Source organism: Dicentrarchus labrax, unplaced genomic scaffold, assembly GCF_905237075.1.
Source record: "Dicentrarchus labrax unplaced genomic scaffold, dlabrax2021, whole genome shotgun sequence".
Lineage (NCBI taxonomy): Eukaryota > Metazoa > Chordata > Actinopteri > Moronidae > Dicentrarchus > Dicentrarchus labrax.
This window is the reverse complement of record NW_026136702.1, coordinates 5,937,591-5,965,583: the sequence shown is the minus strand read 5'-3', so window position 1 is coordinate 5,965,583 and position 27,993 is coordinate 5,937,591. Positions and strand designations below refer to the sequence as shown.

At 42.0% G+C, this 27,993-nt stretch overlaps 1 protein-coding gene across 2 annotated transcripts; it reads right to left on the bottom strand.

Annotated features, from left to right (window-relative positions):
* Positions 1–45: 45 nt before the first annotated feature.
* Positions 46–27,958, bottom strand: LOC127379634 (striatin). Of its 2 annotated transcripts, XM_051429498.1 has the most exons (17): positions 27,611–27,957; positions 15,412–15,515; positions 12,741–12,814; positions 10,428–10,506; positions 9,449–9,619; positions 8,700–8,835; positions 8,425–8,587; positions 7,367–7,477; positions 5,917–6,060; positions 5,682–5,815; positions 5,043–5,218; positions 4,411–4,458; positions 4,199–4,320; positions 3,947–4,114; positions 3,711–3,851; positions 2,663–2,851; positions 46–1,636 (listed from the first exon to the last, which is right to left on the bottom strand). In XM_051429498.1, exons 1-17 carry the CDS (start codon positions 27,821–27,823, stop codon positions 1,467–1,469), a joined length of 2,343 nt encoding a protein of 780 aa, XP_051285458.1. In that variant the 5' UTR covers positions 27,824–27,957; the 3' UTR covers positions 46–1,466. The 2 variants fall into 2 exon arrangements, with proteins under 2 accessions (XP_051285458.1, XP_051285468.1); XM_051429508.1 differs by lacking the exon at positions 7,367–7,477 and having other exon boundaries at positions 27,611–27,958.
* Positions 27,959–27,993: the final 35 nt, after the last annotated feature.

The window sequence follows — 27,993 nt, the reverse complement described above, 5'->3', positions numbered from 1 at the left end:
GTGATTTGCAGACAAGTTTACCAAATGACCAACATCAGAGCCCAGTTAACATTTTACAGCAGTTTTTATTTTGAACATATTTTCATATACAAACCAGTGACTGAGAAAATGGCTCATTTGAAGCTGTACTCTACATGTACAACATCTTGATTGATTTGTTTTTTCACCCAGGATTACAGTTTCCAGTGAACTGGAATTTGCAGGACATTTCTTTTCCCTCAGTGTTGGATGGTTAACTCATTATTTCAAACAGTCCTACAGTACTGCACTAATTTCCTGCTAAACACTGGACTACTGTAAATATCTGGACATGATACATCACATTGTAGTCGAGCATGTCCACACAATTGGGGAAAACTACATACAGTACAAGCCATTCAATTCAAACAAGAGCAAACTGGCCAAAATCAATTAGTTATTCCTAAGATGGACATCTAGAACCAAGTTTGAACTGTTATTATATAACCAAGATGGTTTACTTTGGACACTTATGTTTGCAATCTTATTTCTGAAGTGTACAATAACTTGAATCTAACGGACAGGCATTATATTTAATGTTCTGTATCACTCTACCAGCTTTGCCCTGAAATGCACAAAATTGATTCCCCAACCACACTTATCAAAAAGGAGCACTCAAACTCACGCTGCACAGTAACTTTTAAGACTGAATATATATTTTGTTTATTATAAGCATTTGTAATTTTACATCCAATGTTAAAATCGACAACATTGTGACAACCAGCTTTGTTTCTCCGTCGTCCCGTCCCTCCCTGTTCCCCCAAAAAACAAGCTTGTTAAAATAACATTTTTCAAGACCTTTTTAAAGCAAAGGCACATTTGTCAATACGTGTTTTAAAAAGGAAAAATAAAGGCAGGCCAGCAAGCAGTCTGGGAAGCAGAGAAGAAGAAGTGAGAGGCTTCCACAACAGCTCCAGCGAGCCTTCAGTACCCCACATTTCTGGAACAACACAACACAAAACCTGACTTGGATTAAAGGGCCCAGACCCGGTTCGTTTGAGGGGGAAGGTCCAGGGCCAGAGGGATTTGGGATGAGCGCGAAGTAACAGGGCAGAAGACCGGCTTGAAACCTCATTTCTCCACTCCACACTCTTTAACACTTGTCCTGAGCCTCCTAGCTACGGAGGTTGAGTTTTAGTCTGTCTGGGGGGGTGAGGGGTGGGGGACGCTGTGGCCGGTCACACCCAGGCCTGCCTGGATGGTAGACGGGGGACTAGAGAGCAGTTCTCCTCCTGACTGCCTTCCCTGCCGACCCTTTCTATGGAGAGTCATGGCCCGTTTGAGGCTAGCGGCTACATAGTCTACCAGTCCGACATGAAACCAGAGGGCTGTGAGAGGTGGGACTGGACCCATGCCTGAAGGTCCTTCCCCTCCCGTGTCTCTATTGGTCCCTGATCATGGGAGGCTGAGTCAGAGAGCGGGGCTGCAGGGAGAGACGCAGCTCCACGTCATACGAACACTTTGGCGAGAGCGTCTGCCCCGGCACTGGCGATGTAGCACTTAGACGGATGAAACGCCACATCGTGGATCGACTCCTCAAATTTCTTTCTGTGGGCCGTGAACTCCTGGATGCAGGTTTTACTCTCCAGGTTCCACAGACGGATAGAGCAGTCGTGACCTGCAGAGGAGACGACGAGTTACAAGTGGTACAAAAGGGAACAATCCTTTAAAAAAAGTAACTCATCCAAAAGACGTCCGCATGAACCGGTTTCTCCTAGAACAAAGACCTTCATTTGTGGAACATATGGTGTCAATTAGTCATCCTACTTTTACACACCTGCTGCAAAGACACTATAACTATAACTGAACACATATTGTACTTTCACATATGGGATACTTAATTCTTCAATTAAGATTATGAAAAATGTATATTTTCTGATAAGTTTCGAGTCACAGTGGTCGGGGGAAAAAAAGCCCTCACCACATCAAGAAAACAATTACAATGATACACAGTCATTGTTGAGTAAAGATTTCACATGTCCACCTACACAGTGCACTGACTCACAGTTACCGCCAGATTGCGTCTGAGGCAAACAATCAATCAATGAACTAATGCAGTGTATCTCAAACTTTTTACTCCACGTACTACCTTAGAAAATATTAAGCTCTCCGAGAACTACCATTATGACAGAGAGTTAAAATAAAGCGGCGTAGGCTGTATGGACAGTTCACACAGGTGGCAGGTTGACTCTCGAACCGGTTCAAGAACTAGAGCTAATGTGGAGGAAAAGGGGTTTGCAGTGTTTTTGAATCATTCATTTTACCTCTACTTATTAGCTTTCCCTCACAGTTTATCTTGTGACTAATCATGAATGTATCATATCATATGTTTCATGTTGTTATATTCATGAGTGTGACTATGTAGCAGGCTGGTATTGAATGAAAATATTACAGAAAAACTACTTTAAATTACATTTCAGTGATCTTATGTATTTTATTAACCAAACTTTTGAAGTATTATATGTTTTTAAATTAACTTGTTTCATTAAAAGAAAAGGAAAAAAAAATTTTTTATTCCACTAGTACCACTAGAGGCAGCTCACGTACTACTACCATATTTTGAGAACCATTGAACTAACCTATAAAAGGGGAAACAGTTCATGTTAGACTTTGCACAAGAAGGCACTGGTTAAGAGCTACTTACTGCCTGACATGAGATAAAGTCCATTAGGGTCTACGGCTAAGCTTGTGACAGCATCCAGGTGAGCCACCATGGAGTGAATCAGCTTCCCGCTGTTGTTGTCGAAGAACTTAATGTGTCTGTCCTCCTCCGCAGTAATGGTGATGGGAAGAGTCGGGTGGCTGAGGACCTTGTTGATCTGACAGGGAGTGCCTGGTTAAAAACAGACAAGCACACAGCAGGAGAGGAAAGTCAGACCAATTGAAATAGCCTAGTAGCTTAACTTTTTAAGCAACACCTGACCTGAGTCAGTTTGTACTGGATGGAGACTGTGAGGAGCACTTGCTGGTAAACAACTAAGTAAGACTGGATATTAAACAACAGGTTTGTTCGAGACGAACTGCACTCAGGATCTACAGGAAGTCACAGAAATGTTCACATCCTGTTAGATCATCTTAAAGCTAGTTTTCAGACCATGTTTGGATACATAAATAAACTTTTTTATTATTATTATTATTATACACAAGATTATGTTTGTTAAACCTCCAATGCACAGCATGAGAGATGAAACAGCTACAATCTAGAGTTAAATATTAAAGTAATAATTCGGAAAACGTGGTGTTTGTGGTGAGCCAGCTCTTTGATCAGGTGACAGCCAGGCGTTTCCCTTCATGCCCTGGGTCTTGCAGTCAGTGAAGTGAAGACTGCGGCGCCTGGCTCTATAAACTGTGGTCGCCTTGATCTCGTGAGGTTATTGTCGCCCACGTGTTCATGACGTCAGCGCAAGTTGGCATCATGTCGGACACAAATTTAACCAGCATGCATTGTGCGCGATTCTGTGCATGCCTGGCTCATCTCCATTATTATTGTTTAGTGTAGTATCATTACACTAATGATTTACTTTCCTACAGCTGCCACTAGATGTTACTCTTGAGCCATATTTTCTGATACAACGACTCTACTTTAACATAATTATCAACTTCAACAAGTGTTGTACTGGAATGTGTTTTATAATTAAATCAGTGGAGAATTTTACTGATCAGAGGACTAAATGGTGCTTTTCAGTTCCTACCCGGCTCCAAATTGGACTCCAGATTGAGGACCAGCTGGCGGGTCTCCATGTTGAAGAGGCCAATCTGCCCATTCGTGAAGGATGTGACCAGGTGGGCCGGTTCACTGCACACCAGGTCTACTGAGGAGGGAACTCCGAACTCTTGGAACACAGAAAGACAGATGTTTATGTTATTTTACCTATTTAGTTAAAGCAAATACTCATTCTCAGTCATGCTACGAGCTTGAAGTCAGTACTTTTGTCTTCGTTGAACACTGCGAGGGCGGGGGAGATTGTGTTAGCGTCCCACAGTCTCACGGTCCCATCTGCAGAGCAGGAGAGGAGGCGCTGGTGTGCGCTGCTGTACACCAAACCCCAAACTGAGTCAGTGTGTCCACACAACGCTCCGCGCAGCATCGATGGGTCTGCCACAGAAAACACAAGTCAGTTACACCATGATCTGATCAGGCAGTCCTCAGATTCAAACAAAAAACGCATGGCGCTGTTACCGTATGAGTCGTAGGGGTCGATGTTGGGATTGGGGGTGTTCCAGCACTGTATAGTCCCGTCAACCCCTCCGCTGAAACACTGCTCCCCTGTACTGCTCATCACCACACTCAGCACAGCCCCCCTGTGGTTCAAATAACCATGAATTATCAGAACTTCTTGTCTACCAAACCAACACTAAAACATACATTTTATTAATGTGCAGTGTTTTTACCTGTGGGCCCTGAAAGTGTAGATCGGTTCCACATCTAAAGATGCACTCCTGAGGAAAAACAATGAGTTCAACAATGAGTCGTACAATAAACAGCAAACTTAAAATGTGTTGATGATTGGTGTTAAATTGTACAATGTCATACATTGATGTACGATTTGCTGCTATAGTTGCATACACTGTTTAATATCCCATATAAACTCCAAAGTGACTTCAGCCTCTAAAAATAAACACATCACATTACTACAGACTGTGTGTGGGCTGCAGAGCTGTGACGTGACATAATGAGTCTTGTGGAGCAGAGGGTTGTCAGGTCTTTGTCACATGGGGGCAGTTTCCTGTTACTGAATTGTGTGACAGTGCAGGAACAAAGACAAGACATCCTCCTTATGGGACTGTAATCTACAACCAAGCTTTTCTCTCTTATGATGCTCACTCTGCTGCCTCAGGTACAAAGACACTGAGCCAAACACACTGCTGTTAGAGTATTAGTGTCTCTAACAGAGAAGATAAGAGAGGAACTGACAGCTAATCAATACAACAATCTAAAGCTGTTCATTTTTCAATGAGAAATTTGTCTGGGTTGTACTGGAAAGTGTTTTGGATGTATTCAACTTGCGTGAGGACATTCTTACTTTTTGACAGGAGCGGTCTTCTGCAGGTTCCACATCTTGAGCGTGTGGTCCTCTGAAGCAGTGACGAGGACAGGCTCCACAGGGTGGAAGGTCAGAGCTCGAATCCCATCAAAATGACTCCGCAGAGTGAATTTGGGGTTCCATGTTTTCCTCATGGCGTCCTTATTGTTGCCAATCTGAAGAGAGGACATCTAGATCAGAACTCAATATCCATTCAACATTGTTAGCAGCTTTATTACACATAAGTGTAGTGAAGCAGCTTGGTGGATACAAATGGAGTTAAAAGTGAGATTAAAAAGCCCAAATGGTTGTGTAATTTGGGGTGCTGTCACTTAATGCCAGTTCTTTTTTTTATTTTATTTTTTGTACTTATTTTCCGTTAAAAGCCTGCTAATATCCTACATCTTCCAATTCTAAACTTTCAAAGCAGCATCCCTGACAGTCTATAAAAATAGCAGCTTGAGACGCAAATGGCAAGTTTTAGGCATTAATGTGACTTGGTAAATTTGCTGCGGATTAGAGGAAGAAGGTGGGATGGCCGTGTTTCATACGGCTCAAATGATAACATGAACTGAAATAGTTTCCCCTGGAGAAATGGAGCCATGGCTCCTAAAACCCATTCTGGTTCTTCAAACTCACATCGTATGCCAGACTGTCAGCCTCGTTGGCCACGGTGAGCCCGGCAAGCTCCCCCAGGCCCAGCTCGCTCTCCATGGCCTCGTCTGTGCCCATAATAAACGCCTTCCCTGAGGTCGGCGGAAAGGTCAGGTCAACTGGGGAAGGAACGAATAAATAAATACACAACTACCGTCCACACAGGGATGAGGTGAATTTACAGCAGTCTAACTTTGTTGTTGTGATTTTGCTCGGGCACCTTCATCTGTTCGGTTCCCCTCGTGCTCGTTTAACCGGACCGCGTTGGGCCGGGACTGGGGGGTGGATGGAGGCTGCATGTGGGACAAATCCTCTGCATCTCTCAGATTAGCCAGCATGTCCTGCAGCTTGGACCGGTTTGGCCCTGTTTAACGAGTCAGGTCAACAATGTTACCAAACGGACATTCAGTGACCGAGAGCGGAAACAAACTATGAAAACAATAAAATTGTGAGTACAAGCTGAAAAAGAAATATGGAAGGAAGTCAGCACTGAAAGGGAAGAAAATAAATTAATAAATTATGCAAAAGAAGAGAAAATGAAGGAAAGTCAGCACCAGAGTCCTTGTTAGATTAACTGAAGAGGTAGAAAAGGTGTTGAGGCACATTTATCTTTAATTGCGGGCTGTGTGGAGACATACAGTTGGAGTTTGTGGGATCTCAGCCCAAACACAATAGTTTAGTAAACCAATAATGGATGTTTATTTTTTTGATTTGAAGAATTTTAACACACAAAACCCATTACCCTGTAAGAAATACAGTAAACCAAAAGGCACAACTGCCTGAAAGAATCCATTACAGAAAGAAATCCCTCACAGATCTCCTGATGAACTTCTCCACACACCCACAGAAGTGATAATGTACCAACACAGCGTGAAGAATGAAAATAGAAAGCCAAGTGTAAGTGCAAAGTGGTGATGCAATCAAATGAAGAAGTAAGTGAGACGAACGGAGTTGTTGATCTCATGATTACATTTTTTTTTTTTTTTTTAAAAACAAAAAAGCAGCAATGCAGAGCTTGGGTCACACAAATGTAAAATCTAAGAGCTCTCAGCCACTGAATGAGGTGACATCTGAAGTGGGCTGTTATTCTGAGAGCAGTAGTATTCAGCTGAGTCACTGAAAAGGCTTTTAATTGCTATCAAATTACCACAGCAGCAAAATTACTTATTACTGTAGTATCAACATGGCTGACAGATGAGGATGAAGATGGTGATAATTATATCATTATGACTGGAGAAGATACTTATGTAGGAAACAGATGACGGGGGAGACTAGTGCTAGCCCAGATGGGATAAAGACAGACGTGTCATCGTGACTAACTGTCACATTACTCTGATAATTGGCACGCTGGACAAGATGATGATGTGAATATAAATTAAAACATTTTAAACGGGGACACAAAAACATGCACCAAGCAATCCAAGAAAGGTGACAGATTTTGTATTTACAAGAAGACAAGAGAGGAGACACTCGGTATGAAATGACAGACAAAAGGACAGAACAGTGCCAAGTAGAAGGCATAATAAGGAGCAGCTAAAGAAGATGAGAAAAAACCGCAAAGATGTTTTGTTTTTGATTTGAGTTTTTTTTTTTTTTTGGTTGAACTCAGGAAAGTCAGGCTCTACAGAGAGAGGAGTAGGAGGGAGGCAGCAACGCCTGACAGGACTTACTCTTCACCCCCTTTTTCCCCTTGCGTTCCTTTTTGTACTGCTCCTTGAGTTTGTTTATCATGCCCGGGTCCACATCCCAGGCCTCGGGAATGAGAGCTTGCTCGTCCTTCTCTACACAGGGGGAACAAAACCAGACCGAGAGGCTGTTGAGGAACTGCCCTGGTCGAGGCCCGAGAGGCCTGGCAGTGTGGGTAAGGTGCACAGACCTCTCTCGGACTCGTGCTACCCTGGAGGTTTCTCAAGCCTCCGGGGGAGCAGTAGGCCTTCAGGACCTGAGATGAGCATCGTTTCTTTAAAAGTAGGCCACTACCATCTCAGTGAAATTAGACTGAGTGGCATCTCGTTTGATCTTTTAATGGTTTTCTATTGGAGAAGTGAGTGTGGTGGGAGGGAAATTAATGCCATGTGGGGAATTCTTTCATTCGAACATTTGGATTCTGAGTCACGACAAATCTAATCATAAAATCCACAGCGTGAAATCTTTGCCATAATCAAATTATTGTATGACTCAAACCCAGGTTCAAATACAAAGAAACACCTCAGCGTGACATCAAGCCAATTTTTTCTGGCTTTGGTCTAAGGACGTGTGAGACTCAAAGGGAATCGGGTTGATTTGACGACACACAGGAGTGGAAGAGACATTGTGCTCACAGGCTGGCTATGGGAACACACAGTGGAAGAGATCACAAACTATGGGTTAAACAGAGAAACTCCAAACATCATGATTTATGACCACAGCATGATATATGAATGACGAGTACTCAATGAACAGTCATCAAACTATGTCAAGTCAAATTTAGGAACAGAAACAGGAAGATTATTAAAGCATTAAATAATTAGATTAGATTTATTATATTAGATAAATTAAATTAGGTACTTTCATTGCCTCTGAAACTTTATTAAATCTGTAGATAAAAATGAAACAAGCTCATCATTGTGCAAGAGAAAATGAACAAACCTTTTCATAATGTAGGTACTGTAACTGTATCTGTGGTGTCTAGATGGCACTTTTCATCCTATTCCAGCTCTGCTCTGTTCTCAATTGATCCATGACTCACCCCAGTCTGTGCCGTCCCCGTTGCCTCTGGACTCCGGTGAGGTGTCCATCTCGTCAGGGCTGGACAGGAAGTCAAAGCCCTTCAGCGCCTCCTCTGTGTCAGGGTCCTCACTAGTATCCATACTGGCTGGCGACAACGACGATGTGGGCTTCTTCCTCAGGATCTGAGTAAAAAAAAACAAACATATTGAGGGTTATTAATAGTACAGTTATTAATAGTACAGAGACAACTTCTATTTAACTTTGTGCGAGTGCAGAAGGTGAGGACAGGTTTACCGTCCTGGATTCCACATTAGTCCTGTCCCTCCCCTCGCTATCCTCTTCATCATCTTCATCACTGAACTCAGCTGCGGCATTCTCAATGAACTTGAAGGCCTCCAGTACGGCGCTACTTTCTGAGAGCTCAGCTTTCCTGTTGAGGAACAAAGATGTACGCATTAACACGCAGCTGCATTAACAATATGGAACGGTTATTAAAATGCTCACATTTTCATGTTGTGTGTGCGCTTTTTGAAATTCCTTCATCAAATCAACATATATTAGCATTAAAAAATGTTGATGTGTTACTTTTTAAGGCCACTTAACACTGATTTTGTAATTGTCCCAGAGAAAAGATCATAATCACGAAAGAAAATGTGGCTTTTTTTTAACACAACCCTGAATGTGTCAGAAATTTAAATCCCACTGTGTGACACTCAGAATATGAATATGAGGTTAAATGATGTAGAAAACACCGGAGAGCTAACGTGATTCTACTTCCAAAAATCATATTTACCCCAAAATCTCACTTTGTTACATTTGCATTTCCAAAACTGCCAAAGATTGCTTATTGTTTTGCTACATTTTCAACATTAGAGCGGCACAGATTACACTAGATGCATCTGTTTTTTTACTTTCATACAGACATTCACTGCACAATCTGACATCATCTCAAAACAGATACTGCTCAGACCCATCTCACAGAGTAAAGCTATACAATAATGTTATTTCTCAGTCTATAGATCCCTTTAGAGGAGCATACTTACCCTCTGGTGCCCATGCCCTTTGCTGAGGTGTCTGTCCCATTGACCAAAGGCTCAGTACTGGTCCGTTCACCTGTCCTCGCGCCTCCATCCCCAGCTAGCCCTAGCAGCGCTCGGACCCGCTGAGACTTCACATCCAAGATGGTGTCTGTGTAGCCCACCTCCTGTAGGTACCTGGAACATGGTAAATCAACTTAAACCTGGTTGCATTTAGCAATGTAAATTAGTCTTTCAAAATGCTGCAAAGGACCTTTAAATTAAGTTTTCTTTACAAATACAAGGGACAGTAAGTCCATTCACTACAAAGACTTCAATGTGATCCGTGATGACGAAGAGTTGAGTACTTGTTACTGTCAAAAGTGACAGGTCCTCTGGCAGTCTAATTGTGTGTATTAGATCTGCTGAGGCAAGATGAGCTACTCATCAAACATTACACCTACCCTGTAGAGATGCAGAAGAAGCTCGAGCAGTTTGAGCGCGCGACTGACTGAAAGGGAGGGGTGTCTTAGCACATTATTGATCTGTCCCTTGACACAAAGTCAAGAGTAAATTGGCTGCCTTATCAGCCGGCATGTTGGGGCAGATGATGTGTGAGGCTGCCTGATGGCGTCTGGGATAAAGGCCGGAGCCTGGTTTATTTACACAGACCAACTAGATAGTAGGATGATACGATAACCAAACGTTCCTGAGCCAGCTGGGTACACCAGAGGGGCAAACAAAACAACACACAGAGCAGGTAATGACTGCTGCTGCCCATGTGAGGGAGCTCTTTCCCACAGTTTTTTTTGGGGCCGTAGCACTTCTGGCACAGTAGCGTACTTCATAAAAGCTGGTAGTCTGACAAAAGTGATAATACTATTGGACAGAAATGCAACAAGGGGCCAGTGAACATCCTGGTACTTTGATACAGTTAATTTTAGAGCAGTAATTTTATTTTCTGGGTTGAAGACTGTCACAGAAGGATTCAAGCATGTACACTTACTGTCTGAGGAGCTGACGGCCTTGTTTCCAGGACAGCTGATTGTTGAGCGATCCAGAAGACTCGTTCTCGTTGGTCTCATCTGGAGGAGAGGAGATGGACACAAATTAGAACGTTATGGACAGCACGGCCTCGGACATTATTTCCACTCTGTAAACACGACCAGAACATTCCTGCATCACAGCATCCTGGCAACTACACACATCCAGCACTTAACTGCTTTCAGTAAGTCAGCAGTGGGTTAGAGTTAAATAAAACAGGGTATTGTTTCTCTTTAAAAGGGTGCCAGTGAAATAACATTTATTGTAAAGAGTGCCCAAGAGTATTATCAGTATTAACACTCCAGCCCTATCACCTTTTACTGTAGTTCATGGTTGGATTTTGACCAAAGTTATTACTTGGCAACATGTGCAACTTAAATAACAAACCTCAATGCAAATATTTACATCCCAGTAGGTAATTATTGCCTTAATAAAGCTGTGTACACAGCAGCTCTGGCAGCGGAAACAGAGAAGAGATTCAAAACTCATTAGCGACGGCTTGTTCTTGATGCTAAAACAAGACATTTGATATTTAATGACGCATTCCGACACCTTTAAAATGGCTGGTCTCTGCTCCAACCATGTCCCATGACATACTAGAAAGAGCAACGACGTGTGTCTGTGCCTGCAGCATCCAGAACACACGCTCTTTATGACTGTCTACGGCTCTGAAAAAAACAAACAATGATGAGATTCAAAGCTCACTTTGATACTCAACAACGTCAGCAACCAGCTCGGGAGTCAGCTGGGAATTTTGTATGGAGCAGAGAGACGTGTTAATAAGATTTAGATTGGGTCGAGTGCGAGTGTGTGCGTGTGTGTGTGTGTGTGTGTGTGTGTGTGTGTGTGTGTGTCGAAGGGTTGATTTGGTGGGGCAGACAGACGAGGGTGCCTCAAAAAGTGGGTCATGCCTAATTCAAGAGGGCGAGGAGGAGCGGGCAGGTGCGCCACCATACGAGCAACACCTCCCACTCTTCATCTCCCCCTTTTCCATCCCCTCCACCTAACACCTCTCCCCTTCACCTCCCCCTCCCCTCCCCTCATTCATCAACACTTCAAGGGCTCGGCTGCTTTGAACAGCGCTCATGAATAGAGATGAGGAGAGAGGAGAGGAAATGTCGCAATCTGACTTAATGATGGCAGAGGACCTGAACATGAGAGGATAATTAAACTACAATAATATAACGAGAAACAGTGCACTGATGGATGAGTGATACCACAGTAAAACAAAGCACTGTGATAGATCGGGTGAACACTTAAAAGTGAGAGCAACATTTTGGATAAAGTAGTTTAAGCTTCATTTATGGAAGCTGTGTGCATTTTTCTTATTCCACTCTAGTGGAATTTAGCCATGCAGAGAGTTTGGCTTTAGATATCTGATGAAGAGGACTTGAAAAAAAAACTCAGTCACTTGATAAAACAATCTCACCACAACATCCATTTAGTAGCTGTCTTGGAGCTTTTCGATTGTATCACACAATCTTCATCTGCAGGTGGAGCTGCCATTGAATAAATGCTCAAAATTTCCAATATTTCTAAGCTTCTCTTAAGGAATAATTTCATTTACATTTCTCAAAGCATTAAAGATTTACATTCATGGCTGCAACTAACAATTATCTTTGTTAAAGATTAACCTGCAGATTAATTGTTGGGTTTGTAATTGTCAGAAAATGGTTCAAAATGCTTATCGCAATTTCATACAGTTGAAGGATTAAATCTGATTCAAATTGAAATTGAAAAATGCAAAAGAGATTCAGTTTACTATAACGTAAGAAAAAGAAAAGCTGCAATCTTTCACAATTGAGAGGCTGAAAGTGGGTCATGTTTGGCATGTTTGCTTGAAAAATGAGTTAAGCCATTCCTTATCTGGACATCAACTAATCAATTATTCGACTCAAGTATTTTAGGTCTAATTAAACTTTAGCATTAAATAATATCTCTTTTCAGAAACAATGTCTCTGTTATTCTGGATAGTTTAACTATCTGCATGGCTGTGTGACTCGATGCCACTAGAGGAGAGAGAAAGTTTTTTTTTTGTCATTTTAGTGAACCAAGCCTTCATATTCTTCATCAAAAGTGGAAGTATAATCGTCCCGGACTTTTCCCAACATCCCAACAACAGAACTCATTCAGCATTTGGGAAAGGACACTGAGAAAGAAAGCTATCGAGGCAAACAAGATTCAACATGAATGCAGCCTACACACTCGCAACAGTCCTGTCACTTGAGGTATGTGAACTCAACACTCACTGTGATTTAGTATAAAGAGGACTTACCAGAGTCGTAGCTCGGAGGCTTCATATCACCTTGATTTAACTCTGTCCCATATTTTAACTTGTGGTACTTTGCTCTGGAAGTGAAGAGAGAAGAAAAAAAAGAGACAGACAAATAAGCAAAACGGGGCTGATCAAAAAGGTCTAAGAAGAAGCTATTTCAAAAAAACTCATTATGCATGGCATCTGCATAAGCTTTGAAAGTCGTCCCAACAGCAACTTGCTCCACTTCTCACAAACACGTTAGCTTCTTAGACAGATTGACTTGTATGTGCGTCTTTTTTTTAAAATTTAAGATAGTGATAAGTATCATGATAAACAGGGCGGCAACTACTATAACAATCATTTTCATTGCTTTGTTCTGTGATATTCAGATATTACATTTACTATCATAGGAGACCAAGATAAGACTGATCACATAGGATTGTAAAATTGAACGTGTATAAATCAGACTCGTTGCTCACAAACAAAATACTGAATTACTTAATGCTAGTTTGGCATTATAATTTGCTTGGAATGATCAATTTAGACTGAAAATGTGTAAAACAATAATATAAAACATACACATGTGACCACAACAGATTTCTATTGAAGGTGATTCACAAAAAAAAAATGCATTAACAAACTGATATAGTTATATATACATATATGTGTGGCTTTCATCTATTTGCAATAGTGAGATGCAGTTTCATCCAGTGACTGCACACAAATCCATATCAGAGGTGAAGAGTCAATACGAGGAGAGCTTTCACACCGCCCCCACCACCCCACTCCATCTGTGATCCAGAGGAAGCAACCCCCATCAAAATCAAATTCATTTTAAATTGGGTACATCCTACATTCAGAAAGCCATTTCTGATATTGCTTTCAGATACCCTCGCAGACATGACCTGTTGCTTAGCAACATGGGAAAGTGGTAGTAATCCTGGGCTAAGTGTTGCTCCTGAGGCAGAGTATGCGCTGATGTCACTGGAGAAAAGTAGATAAATATACACTACAAACAGCCAGATGACGATTCCATGCTTAAGAAACCTAATGATGATGCTCCTCAGAGAGCACGGGCAGGTAAAATGTATCTAACCTCTGAGCTGACTGGAGGAATGACAGAGCACTAACCTATTACGACACCTGTCTAACTCCGTCGTGTTAAGGCTCCCGTTAGGCTAGACAATCTCCCAGCTCAAATGATAATACCTACAGCCCATCCCAGTTTTCTATTCTTAACCTTTACTTGTCCTTTTCTGCTTTACAGAGCTCATGTTTTGCTGTGCATTCATAGAATTCCTCACATTCCCAGCTCGTAGCTGTCTAACACAACCAGACTCTCTTACTGTCGGCCACAGAGCAGCTGAGTTCTTCCTCTGTGGTTAATGTTGAGGGAGGAGACAGTGACAGTTGCCTGACTACAAGGTGACAGCATTAAATCACACCTGCAAAGGAGTGGTCAAAATGTTAGCTACATATAATAATTTGATTAATGTTCGAAGGATAATTCTGGTATATTATAACTTAAGTACGACGGGGAAAGAACCACAAGCTGTCAGATGATCAGAAAGGCTGTTAGCAAGGAAACCATAAAATTTATAGGTAAAACTGACAGGGAAAGCACCTGAAATGTCTGATAATCCCTCATTACACAGGAAAACTGTGTGCACCTACAACTACTTTAAGTTTTACAGTTCGCCTTCTGCTTCAGTTATGAATACATTTGGGTAATCATGTCGGGCCGTCTGGCTGCTCTTGCTTTCAGAAATTACCTCGGTGAATATGCATTAATAAAAACCGAACTTGTAATTAAACTGTAATCATTCTTTAAATTCACTGACCCAGAGCTATGCTGATGGAAAAACCCGTCATACATTCTTTACATGCATCCAAAATAAATGAGAACTATCTGTTGACTTTTTGTAGGGGGCTACTGCTGCTTGAATGACTTGCTCAATGGCTTAAAGTCACATTAATAGAGACGTGTTGAAGTCACCACTGTATCTCTGTTCCAGGGTGCAGCCAAGCGTCGACGAGGAAAAAAAATGCAAAGTGTATCACCACCGCTACCACAGGGACCTTCTGTTTGCCGGTGATGGGCTAATGCACATGACAATGAGAACAAAGTCTTCTTGTTTACTCGAGAAAGACCGCTGCAACGGTGAGTTCGTCTTAGGTGGAGAGATAATTCCTGTCTCCTCTTTCCCCGTCCTTCTACTGAGGACGGTGCAGAGTCATCAGCATCCGACAGGAAACAAAGCCTTCATGCAAACACATGCTCTTGTCCAGAGACATCACACCAGCTGGACTCGGGGGAATCTCTCTGGCACTCTCACTCTGTTGCTTCTTCTGCTGACACCAGCTGAGACATCAGACTGGTACGCATAGAATATAAACAGGAGGAAGCTGGGAATTCTTTTAAAACGCCAGCAGCCCATTTACACATTATCAAACATGCTGAGAGCTCCACTCTTGAGTGCGCTAGCTCTGTGCAGGTGCAGCGGACGCTGATTTGTTGGCCAGTGAGAAACTCACACCGCCATGTTCTCCTTTTCTGTATTTCTCAGTGGCAAGAATTTATTTTTAGGAACGTACAAAACATGGAAACACTGCAGTTGTTCCAGACTAGCTGAGGTATTTGTGTATGTTGTGGGTGGGCTGAAGCAGCAGTGGGAGGTAAGGCACTCACCTCTCTTGCTTCAGCGCGTACTCCAGCATTTTGATCCTCCTCACAAGGTCTTTCTTCAAGTTCTCCTGACCTTTCCTCTCCCCCTGCAGGAAGGCGATTTGGGCCTGAAAACACAAAAATAGGATTGTCAGGTCATTTCAAAAAGTAGGAAGAGATTTAAAGTAGCTGCTTTTATAAATAGAGTCAATGTTTCCGCTGTTTTGTCATGTTAGATATGAGCTAGTTAGCAACAAAGACCTGACTTCAAAGACAACCTTCATGAGACAACATCTGAGAACAACTACTTCTGTCAAGACTAAAATAGGATGTCAAATCAATATGCGTGGGATGATGGATAATAAAGAGCCAATCTGTACTATTCTATTTTAATATAACCTACTCGCTCTCCCACACACAAAAGCGCCCCACTCCCCCTAAAATCTCTTCCCTCTGCAAACCACTGTCTCTCTTCAGTAACAGGCAGCAGCTGTTGACGCACAGTCTGAGTCAGCATCGCATTACATTGCACACATGCGAGCGCGCACATGCTCACTTGTAAAGAGAGTGCTAGCTCACAGTGAAGGATACAGTACATGAGCTGCGGCAGATGCATCCAATAGAGCAGATCACACACCGAGCAAAGAGGTCTCTATCTTAGAGAACGATTGTAATCGTCGTATATGCCAGTCAAGTCGTATTCGCCCTTACAAATGTGAAAAAAGTCAAACACTGATGAAATCATACTGTGATACTCAGTCTAAAGGGCATCTAAGCTAGGCTAGTTCGCTTTCAGCAGGATTCCTTTGTCTGGTGTTACAATCAGGGGTGGGAATCTTCTGGCAACTTCGCAATTTGATTCAGATTTTTGGTGTTGAGATTTGATTCAGACCAAATTCTAGATTCAAAACAATCCTTGAGTCAATAAAAAGAAACTGAGGAACTTTAATTTGGATTTGCTCTAGTGCCAAACCATCGACTCTGGTCCTCTACCCACTGAGCTGCAAATGAAACATAGCTGACAGTTAAGCTACAGAAACTGGTCTTGATGAAGGGACATTATCTGACAGAAACAAAACTAGACACCTTGTATATGATTAGCCTGAGTATGGTCAGTGGGAGCGTCTATAATGTTGGACATATATATGCTCATATGCAATTTTCTGTAGCAATCCCAGTAATATTTGTTCTTAGGGTGTACTGAATTACAATGTCATGAAGTCACGTGACATGGTTTGAGGTCCATTTGAGTCAAACAATTTTGAAATGAAATGCAGTTACAAAAACAATACATTATTCATATCTTCAGATGTTCAAATTTGAAAGAGAACTTATTATAATTATAACTCTTCTAATTGCTCTTTCATTTCTCATTTAATTTCAGTTTCTGTCAGCAGGATGTCTCTGACTCACTGCATATTGTTTTGTCAGACTGATTGTTATTTGGGGTACTTTAACTGTGCGCTCTCCATCATGCCTCTCGCTGCACGGAGGGCTGTTTTCTCTCTGACTCTGCTCTCTGCTGGACCGTTACAGTGCGTAACCATCGTCTCCGCTTCTCACAGCAGGAGGTTTTATGTTGTTTTTCAGGTTGTGTTTGTGGGTACCGATAGTCATGGTAGGAGAAGCCTATACGAAACAGACCGTTAGTTACGTACCTTAACTCCAGATTCTACAAGTACAGAAACAACCCTCTAAGCTGTTAATGCTTTTTGGCTTTATAGGGCCGTGTTGATATAAATGTCTCTTAATTCTGAATAAATTTGGTGGGTGCTAAAGAAAAATCACGTAATAATTAACTAGTTAGTTATGAATGATCTATTTTCACAAGCGTTGGGCAATAAACATGAAATATGTTCCCCTTAAAGCTTTATGTTTCCCTTTAGAGTGTCTTGCATCCCTATGAAGTTGCCTTTCACCACATACAATCTGAGGAGCAGAGAGAAACCAAACCCAATCACAACATAACCTGTCCTCACAGTCCGTCCTGTATTTTAGGGGTTACAGCGGGGTGAAGCCTGCCAAACGACTCTAGACGCTGCTCAAGTCTCTAAAGGCTTCATTGTTTACAGAAGAGAGGATAAGCATGCTGTTGTTTCCATTTCAGCACTTCATTGAAATTACACTCCAACTCCATCTCAGTTGTTGAATATCACCAGCAAGACAGTGAGCACAAGAGGTGCATTTAAGGGCCACTTTGTAGTTTAGATGACAGAATAGTTAGAGTGAAATGTTTCAATCTTATTCTGGATTAACACAAATGGCAAACTAACATCTGAAATGGAGTAAACCATTACCAAAAGAAGAGATAGAGGTAGATCCACTGTTAACAAGGTTAGAGAAAAGCACCACGAGCCAAACTGCTCCTGTCTAACTTCAAAAAGCATATTCCAGTTTTATCTTGGGGATGATTCAAATTCTAAAACATCTTAAAAGGAATTAATATTGACTTGATTCCCTGCGTTTCACTCTACATGCAGAGGATGGTGCGAGTTTGAGTGGGCTGGATCACAGTTTCACACGGATACCAAGTAGCGCTACTGCTGCCTGCAACAATGAGTCATGACAGCACTTCAATCTGCCTCGTATTAATACCCGCATTTCTTAGCATCCACAGCTCTCCGCAGAGGAACTCATAACAACCTGCCCGCTAGAGCTCCGGTGCCCTCAGGATTTAGGGTAATGCTTCTCAGTTTGACGGTGTAAACAGCACAGAGTTTAGTTGGCAACCGTCACATGCTAGCCGTCTGCACAGATGCCAACAATTGATGCTATTACGTCTACACAGTCTTAGATTCCTTATCCCTCCTCTATCCTCAGCTGGATCTATACTAATGCATTCAGGTTTGACAACAATGTTAACAACGCTTAGTATGCATCTGACTTTCCACATCCTTGAGCCAATATCACTGAGCATTAAAAACAGAAAAAGCCACAACGAGAAGAAAAGTAGCTCCAAAAAAGGTTAAACTTCACAAAAAAAAGGCTTTTGGTGCATTTATAAGCTTGGTGACAGTGAAGCTTGGCAGATAATGACAAGTGAAGAAAACACACAGCTCCAGAGGAGTGGGTAAGGCATTCATTTTTTTACCTGATGAAAAATATTGATTTGTCCCAGTAGGTGGATTGAAAAGGTTTTCGGATATGACAGGAGGAAAATAAGTTGTTTAGATGACAACGACTGAACACGTTGCTTACATTTAATAAAGCAGGGATCACTTTGTGTCTTTGGAGGATGGGAGAGGAGGCGCATAAAAAAATAGGGGGGGCACAAAGAAGGCATTAGGAAAATATTGCATATGGAAAATTATTACTGTTTGGATTGGGCCAGACTGTGTGGCTCCCAAAATAACTCACTCTGGCTAAAGTGGCTCCAATCCAAATATCAATGAGGACCACTGCCTTGGGGCATTGAAAGTGTATCACATGCAACTGCGCTGCAGAACCTCCAAATACCTCATCATTAGGCTAATTGCAGAGCTATTTTCCATTAAACCTCTCTTGATGTCCAGCTGAACGCGGTCGATCTCTCCGGCTCAGATGTTAAAAATGCTGAGCAGAAAGGCAAAAAAAAACCTCCAATAAATTACCAATAAAATAGTGTCACAATTTCTTCAACAGAGAAAACAACAACTGGAGCTAAAAGCATGGCCACACAAGAACAGCTTGGTAGGTTGTTAATGTTACCTCACATATCAAAAGCAGAGAGACTCATTTTTCACTGTGGATGAAACTGTACATCTGCGCTGATTGATAGAGCGAGCGAGCATTCACTTCCTTATCCAAATGAAGCGCTGGCCCAGGGACCCCTGGCGTCCTACGGTGCCAGAGATAGAGAAGAGTGCGGCTCTGTGAATCTCTGGCTCGCCATCTCTCCTCCATCAAACATTAACCTTGGGAGGAATGCAATGAGTCAACTCAGGCCATAAAGAGACACAGGAAGCATTTAATTCCCGGCCTCACACTGCCTGCATTATTGGGCTGCTGGATAAGGGCTCCTTAGTCTGTCTGAGTAAGAGACATGTAGCATGGGGCATCCATCTAGAGCGCAGGGCTTTTCAGAGACAGGAAAAGGAGGCAGAGGAGATAGCTAGGGTGAAAAATAAACACCGACCACTCGCTAAATTCTGGCAAGCTACGGTATGAAAGTTGGTCACAATACTTTCTGCTTTGGCGTGTCGTCAAACTTAGTTTCAGTGTCGATTTTTACTCTAAATTAAATTAGTAAAACAAGGAAAAATGGATGGACAGCAGCTTCCAGTACTACTAAATCACAATTTGAGACACACTTGAAGACAGAATGGCACAAACAAACAGATATTTAAAAAGATTTTAGTTCAGCTCTTTTCACTTATTGCAAGTTTTAAAAAGAGATAATACTTTATGTCTCTTTTCAGTGCAAATAAGTCTAATTTGGTTGTTGCTGTACTAGTTTAAATCTGAGCAGGAAAACAGTTTTATTTCTTCATTTCTAGTCATCTAACTACCATGAGATTTAACCACACATTGTTTTCAGTGGATTACGGACAATAGGACATAAAAGAAAACAATTCCATCAAATTTTATATATTCTTTTCAACTTTTCAGTCAACGAATGTGGGATGACTACAAACAAAATCCTCACCATTTATAATTAGATGAGACTTTAAAGTCTAAGATTTGTGAATTCCAGACATGTTTTCTCCCAGACTTGTTCTGCGTCATCACCAAAGACATCTACAGCACAATGAGGCCATTTAATCTAGACAGAGTGAACACTGTGAAAAATCCAGAACATCTGAGCTGCAACACTGAGCTCACTCCATTTGTAAAAAAAAACAAAAACAAAAATAAATCACTGGATACTCATACAACCTCAAGGCTTACTCACAAACAAAATGGTCACACATGCTTGTCCTTTAGGCCGTGCGGTCAGAGCCGAAGAAGGCAAAACGGGGCTGGTGTAAATCCCACATTTACAATGCAAACAAGCTTTCTTTCAGCGAACACCGGGTTTACTCTCACAGTTACCGCAAACCAATGAGCACCGTGATGGCCGACCTGATGACGAGCCAAGTACATTCCACACATGCCATTACACTAGTAGCAAGAGAGAGAAAAGGCAGCAAAACAACTGAAGCAAGACAGAGGTGCTGGGGTGGGGACGACTGTAACGTGGCTACAGCAGAGCGTTTTCTGTTTGTCCGCCGGAGAACGTCGCCACAGATCAACTCCACTTCGAGGACAAAAGGTTAAATGTTGAATATTTATAGTCTAAATAAAATTCATATTACCACTGATAGATTTATGTACTCATCAATATAAAGATTTACTCATAAAATTAGTATTAGACACTCCCAATGCAAATGTATGCTTTTCCTTAACTGTCCTATAGACTATCTCTTAATAGATTTTTTTAAACCACACAGAATTGAATTTGTTTCATTGTCATGTCGGCCAAAGCATGAAAATATGATGGAAAACCAATAGGGACAATGATGATATCGCTAAGAGTTATTTATTATAATATACAGTGACACGTTTTTCAATAAAATGGATGGATGGATTAACCAATGAGAAATTATTAAAAGTAGTGACAGTACTTCTTATAGGTCTGGTGGTGCGGACAGAAGTCTTGAAGAGCCTCCTGCAGCACAATCATCTGTCAAAACAATCCTACTTTAGGTTAATAGGTGTGTAACGTCTCCAAACTGCCCACAATCAGATACAACAATATGACATAACTAAAATCACTGCCTATGGGAGAAAAGAGGAAATTTTTCAAGCTTTAAATTTTAAAAGGTCCAGTGTGTAACATTTAGGAGGATCTATTGGCAGAAAAGGAATATAATATTCAAATTAATTTTTTCAATCACCTGAAAATAAGAATAATTATGTTTGTTACCTTAGAATGAGATATTTTAATCGGAGGCCGCCATGAACCGCCCTGTTTCTATAGTTTCTTCTACACGTTTGGAAGACTGAGCTGTATTCAAATGTTTGCAATTTGCAACTTCATCTCTAGATGCTACTGAATCCTACACAGTGGTCATTTAATACCTTCTATGGCCTCTTCTGAGGAACTCCAATGCAATGCTTTTAAGACCTTTCAAGACCTGCAGATACCCTGGATGTAGATTGTTTTTTGGCAAACGCAGCAAATAAAAACACCCGACAAAGCAGTTCATGAATCACAAAATCCAATACTGCCATAAAGCAGGCCCTGCTCAATGATTTGTAACTTTGTCCACAATGGTCTCATACATCCAGGAATATTAAAAAGGGGCAGCAATCACGGTATAAATGGTAGGACACGGTAGGCAAATTAACACTGTCTCACAAAAAAACATAATTCCAGTTTAGGTGGATTATCTTTTACCTTCCTGAATGGCCTCCAGTTTCACATCTCAAGTCTTTGCACTAAAAAACGGTTATCTTTCCACAGCCACATTTTTGTCTCGGAGAGCATCTGTAAGAAGGCTACATACTGACTGCATGTACACATATTACACAATCATCAGACTGACTGTCCGGTGTGGGTATCAAACAAACTGCTTAGCTTAATCCACTGCTCCATTTTGCTCCTCCTGTGCCACAGAAGCAGTGAGTTACATTGTGAAATGCTGAGGACCTGTGATCATGTCTCGAGCTCACTCCTTCAAATGCAGACACACTGCACATCGATTCACCCTGCTCATGTCCACAGGCACAGATTCAGGACTGCTCTGAGGGTCAGGGTGAGACACTGACTGCTCAAACTGGGATTTATTAAAGATTTCTTCACAGTTATCTGGAATGAGCCAAGCTGTGCCTTTCACCTCTTGTACAATACCCAGAAAACAATAATAAAAAAAAAACTCCTTATTTTGCCAGAGAGTCAAAAAATATACCTCCTCTTATCTCCTAAATCTTTACAGAGAAACAGTTGTTTTCATCTCGTCACGAGTTTCCATTCCAGCTTCATTTTACACTTTGCCGTCACACAGCTCATGTCAAGGTGACACTGCAGTGCTACTTCACAGGGGGTGCAAACAAAGGCAGCATGTTGGGCATCTCGGGGATGAGGGTGCTGCATCCCATGTTGCTGCATTAATATTACATAAGGTACATGGAGCACATGCACACACTCACACATACTGTATGCAGGCAAAGAGCTAAATTTTTTAACATCAGCAGTTTCTCTCTGACAAATAGGTCGTGTGACTGTAAGGTGTGGTCCAGGCAGAACCATGGTGAAAACAACATTTACAACAGCTTTACAATCTAGAGAGTAAAGATACACTGCAGAGCCAAGAAGATTTGAAATGGGAGAAAATAATTTCACAAAGACTCTGACTTTCATTTCTGGCACAATGTGATCACTTGCCCAGCTGCTAGCCAGCATCAGAAACAAAGTAAAAACCCAATAAAAGGCAGCCACAGCTGAACTGGAGAATGACGAATGACTGGCACCTTAACCCTTGGGCTTCACCAATCCTGAAAGGTGGGTTAATAACATTTTAATACTCATTTTCTTTAACCTAATATCTCCTCATTGTCTGCTAGCTTTCAGCCGGTGGTTGTACACAGACTCATCACTGTAAACGGGAAACGAACAAAGCGGATTGGGCGGAGAGACACAACACTAACTTGTTATTCCAGCTGGAACTGTGTGTCAGATAATGTTAAATTACTTTCTAGTTTGCCAATATGCTGTTGTTGTGATGTTGGCTATAGTAACAGAGTGACGTTCGCTGTTTGGAGGTGGTGTGCTGGCTCTGGGAAAGCAGCAGCAACTTAAGCGAAAGTTTGCAAACCCGCAGCATAACTAACATTAGTTAGAGTACTTGCTGTGTTGTTGTTCGCTCTACATTAGTATTCATGGCCACTGCAGCAAGGACCTTAGTACATTGGGTGCCTGCTCTACCAGGTGAGCCCCCAGGGCCCCCCTTTAATATCCTTTTTCTATAATGTAAAGGAGGTGCAGAAGAAAATTATTTAACTTAACGTGAGTTTTTTGTGATTCTGTGATTGTGATTTCAGCTTTTCTAAATAAAGGTCCCCAGCAGTATCCAGTTATCACCTGTTAAAATACATGTCAATGTAAAAAAATAAATAAAACAATTAATAAAAATGGACACGGCATGTATACAGAACAACAATACCATTTTCCCCATTTGACCTGGTGAGTACCACCAATTTACTACTGACAGACTGGCGACCTCAGATTTATTGTAAAACTGGGGGAAGCATGCAATTCTGTGGCACCACCAGGCAGCTGCCCCGCACTCCCACGTAGACAGATGAAGGCTGTAAGTGTGAATGGAGAAACGGGAAGGGAATTAACAGGCTGACAAGGCGGCTTTACAGCGTAGAGAAAGGCTCTGGTGTGTGTCCAACAGGGACAGTAGAGCAAAGCTCAGAGGACCGGGCTTCAGTTAATAAACAAGGGTCCCTTCAGGCTCCTTCTAAACTACTCACTATTATCTGTAATTATCTGTGAATATTTGATACACACTGCATTGACTGTCTTTGTGGTGCTTCTACTGAAACCTGTGATAGAGGATGGAGACTTGTCTTTGTGGTCTACATCCTGGTTAGAGACGATGTGAGCAGCACTGGCTTCTATGTGAAATGGTATCAACATTTGTAGAGCCTAAAGTTTCTACATTAATGTAACAACGTTGAGAAAACGGTACACATTCTTGGTGAGGAAGCATGTACTTTTTTTTGTACTTTCCCACTCCGAGGCACACACTGAGAGGGCAAACAAAAATAACTGCAGCTTGGGGGTGGACGCTGTTTCGACTGAGGAATGACGGTGACACCCATTTCTGAACGCCATGGTATATGCATGTATATGTTAGTTCTTGGTTCGGTCCTTAATGCCGCATCATTGAGCTAAATATGCCTCAGGCTTTGCCATTAGTAAAAGCAAACATAAGATCACAGTAATAACTCTTCTAACTGAGGCAGGCTAATTCTAGGCTGCTGCAGTTTGCTGCGGTCTTCTCCGACATGGAGATAAGTAATCAAATAACATGAGCCACACAATAATCTTGCTCATGTTGAAAAGCTTTTCTTTTAGAAATACAAGAGACGCTTCTATCCAGTGAAGATAAGTGGGTCCACGTTTCAGTCTGCACCCACACAGAGCCACCTTACACCCTGAGTCACCTTCAACCTTCTCCTGGTGTCAAATTATGGCTGCTGACAGATACTTCTGGCAAGGAGATACCCTATGGAGCAGGGATTTCCCCATAACTGGAGGGTTGATGAAGCACACTGGAGCACTGCCTGGCCTGTACAGGGCGTAACTCGACTCAACCTCAGTCATCAGGGCTGGAAAATATCTGTGCCTATCAGTACAGCAGAATGATATTTTTTTTTATTTACTTCATTCATCAAATGAAGTCGAAACAATGAACTCTCCATTGTATTACATCATACATCTCTGTAGGTGTGTGAAGCAAACACTCACTTTGATAATCAATGTGTAGGATTTAGTGGCATCTAGCAGTAAAGTTTAAACTGCAACTAACTGAACGCTGCTTTTCTTTGTAAATAGTTGGTGAGACAAAACATATGGAAGACATTTGGAAATTGTCATCTAACATTTTATAGATTAAAGGATAAATCAATTAATTGTCACTTCTATTACTCAGATAACATACCGACTAGAGTTGTATTACTATCTAAGCAAATCAGCTTGATTGAGTCAATCAATTGATTATCAATGACCCCCTCAACTGGAGTTTAATCATGAATGACAGCAGTGTGTGCATTACGCAGAGAAGCAGCAGCAGGACAAGTTGGGCATGTACAGTACGGTTTCTGTGCTGCTCCAGAAGAGAGGAGTGGCTGAGCATGACCTAACAGGCTGGCTGGACGACATTCCTACAAGCCCTGGGGTTTGCCTTCCTCTCAGACAGCAACACAAGACACAGCCTCAACAGTCTTCTATTCAATGTCTATACAACCAACAACAAAACAAATCCAGGGAGGAGAGTATTCACTGAGTTGTGAAATCGCTTTATGTACATTCTCAACGGGCTTTGGTCTGAAACTATGTACGTAACCTTCTTAAAACATGCAAGAGATAACATGTCAGTTTTGATTCTGTGATTAAAGCATCAAGTGTGTGGACATGATGATGAACACTTTGTGCAGTATGTTGCATAAGGATGAGCATACAGATGCTGCAAGGCACCTTCCATTAAGGCTCTGTGCCCACTTTAACTTTTCATTATTCATACACGTCTATTTACGTTCATTTAAATGACTGTCTATCTTTTATTCTTCACTCTTCTGAAAGTGAATCTACCAATACCTTCTATGGCTGGAAGTACTGTATATGTTTGCAATATACATACACACACACACACACACACACAAACACACACACACACCCCTCAAGGACACAACAAGGTTACATCCCATGTGGATTTTCAAAGCTTTTCAATACTTGAGTGAGTCATCATTATTGCTCCGGTATAGTGCAGCACTGGCAGAGAGAAGATATTAAAACAGGAGTAAATGGCCACAGCTGGCAAAACAGAGAATTCAATCTTCAAACATCAGACCAGGTACTGCGCCACGGTGATTAGAGTGCAATTATGAGTAAGCCGTAAATGTAAATTATGTACAAACCATCAACCAGCCTCACTTTTGGGGTTAGGTGCAACAAAAACAAGAACTCAAATTGAGCGCGCACTGTGTTTGCCGCCACAAACAAACCACCCAGTAAGACGTTTAGCAACCTCACTGTGCTTTGCCGCAGTTGCTGCTGCTTGGCTGATAAGCTTGCTTCATGACAGCAGACAGGAAGCTTAATACTCAGGGCCAGATGAGTCAAAACCCTACTACGCTGAGCAGGGTATACGTCACCGATCTAAAAACAATGCAGTGTCTCCCTGTCGTCTCTTTGTTAGCTGAGATCAGTCTGTCGATGGAGCTGCCGGCTGTCGAACCCTAAAAAGTCTGTGTTGGTTCTTGTCTGTGATCCAGCAACTATTCACCCCACAACTGGGTCAAAATGATGGAAAGAAAAGAACATTTCGATCCAGATTTTTAGGGCAAGTTAAACAGTAATAAGCTGTAACAATGCCTACTCAAATCCTGGATAATTAAATGGTCTGGCACAAAGTAATTTTTCCTTCTGTAGATATTTTAAGTGGGATTAATCAATCATGCAGGCTGGGGATAATAATTCATATCTCAAATTAAAATTAGTTAAATCATTAACACACAAGTGATAGGGCATTACTCCTGCCAGCCAACTTACTCACCTGTAAATATGCAATAAGGTGACATTATATAGCACTTTATTCTCCCATACGGTCTGCAGCATACAGTTAATACTAAATAATACTTGATGGAGAGAAAGTTACAATTCCAGTTAAACTAGAAACCACAACAAAACAAGGATTTCAGAGTGAACTTGGGCATTTGCAAGAGATTAACTTCTACTTTAAACTAAACATTAAGCAGTCCCAGTTTGAGTCTGGTTTCTCTTTTGGAAAAATCTGGTTCACAGGAGGAAAATCTTTTTGCCTTCATGCCTCTTACAGATGGCATCATGCAAGGGTCAGATATGCTATATATATATAAAAAAAAAGTGGACCAATTAAAAGCACTGTGACCTTTTCCCTTCCCAAGACAGACACGATAACATTTTTGATTTTCCCTTAGGAGTGGCAGTGACATGGCAGCTTGCTTATGATAATATCCATAAACAAGACATACTGACAGTCTTAAGAGCTGTCTGTGAGCACTGACAGCTCCCGTGAGATCAAAACTACTCAACGAAACAACTATATTTTACTCCAAGTCATTTTTTTAATGGGTTTAGAAATAATAAAAAAAAAAAAAAAAGCAGTAGAAATCGAGGCGGGGTGTAAGTAGGCAGGTACCCGCTACTACACAATAACTACTTTGCTAGTAAATCTAGCCACCAGTTAGTGGTTTTATCAGAGGTAATTACCTATAAATCTACTCCAAAGTTTGTCTTCCAACTCTTAAAGCCAGCCAGAAAGTTAAAGCCACAGTAAAGAGCTCGCAAACAGCCGTCGTGCCGTCGGCTCAGCGGCGGCGCTGCAGCTCCTTTAGCTCCCTGAGCTAATGCTAACAAGCTAGCCCCGGTAAGCAGAACAATCAAACGCACAAAACTCAACGCGAGTTACCGGAAAGAAGCCCCGGTGTGCCCCGGTAGTGCCACCGACGTGTTGGTCGTGTGTGCTAAAAAAAATGTGACGGGTTTAGTCACCTGTAATTCGGCCCGCTCCACCTCCCATTGTGCTCTCTCTACTTCGAAACGGGCCCATTCGTGCTGCAGGAAGTGAAGGATCCCCGGGATACTGTACTGCGCCCGGGCCGCCTCCCCAGCGTCGCCATCGGGCAGCGGTCCTTTCCCCCCGCCGGGCAAAACTGAGTTGTTGTTGTTGTTGAAGAAGACGCCGGGCCCCGCCTGTTCGTCCATGGCCGGGCTCGGTGCAGAGCTGTGTGGCCGATTGGAGGTGCTTGATATCAGCGGAAGGGCAAATAAAAAAAAAAACAAACCCCACCGACTGCGCTCGCTCTGCTCGGCTCGAGGGAATGAACTCACTTTCTGACAGCTAGCTGTCATTGAGTGACGTCGGCAGCGACGGC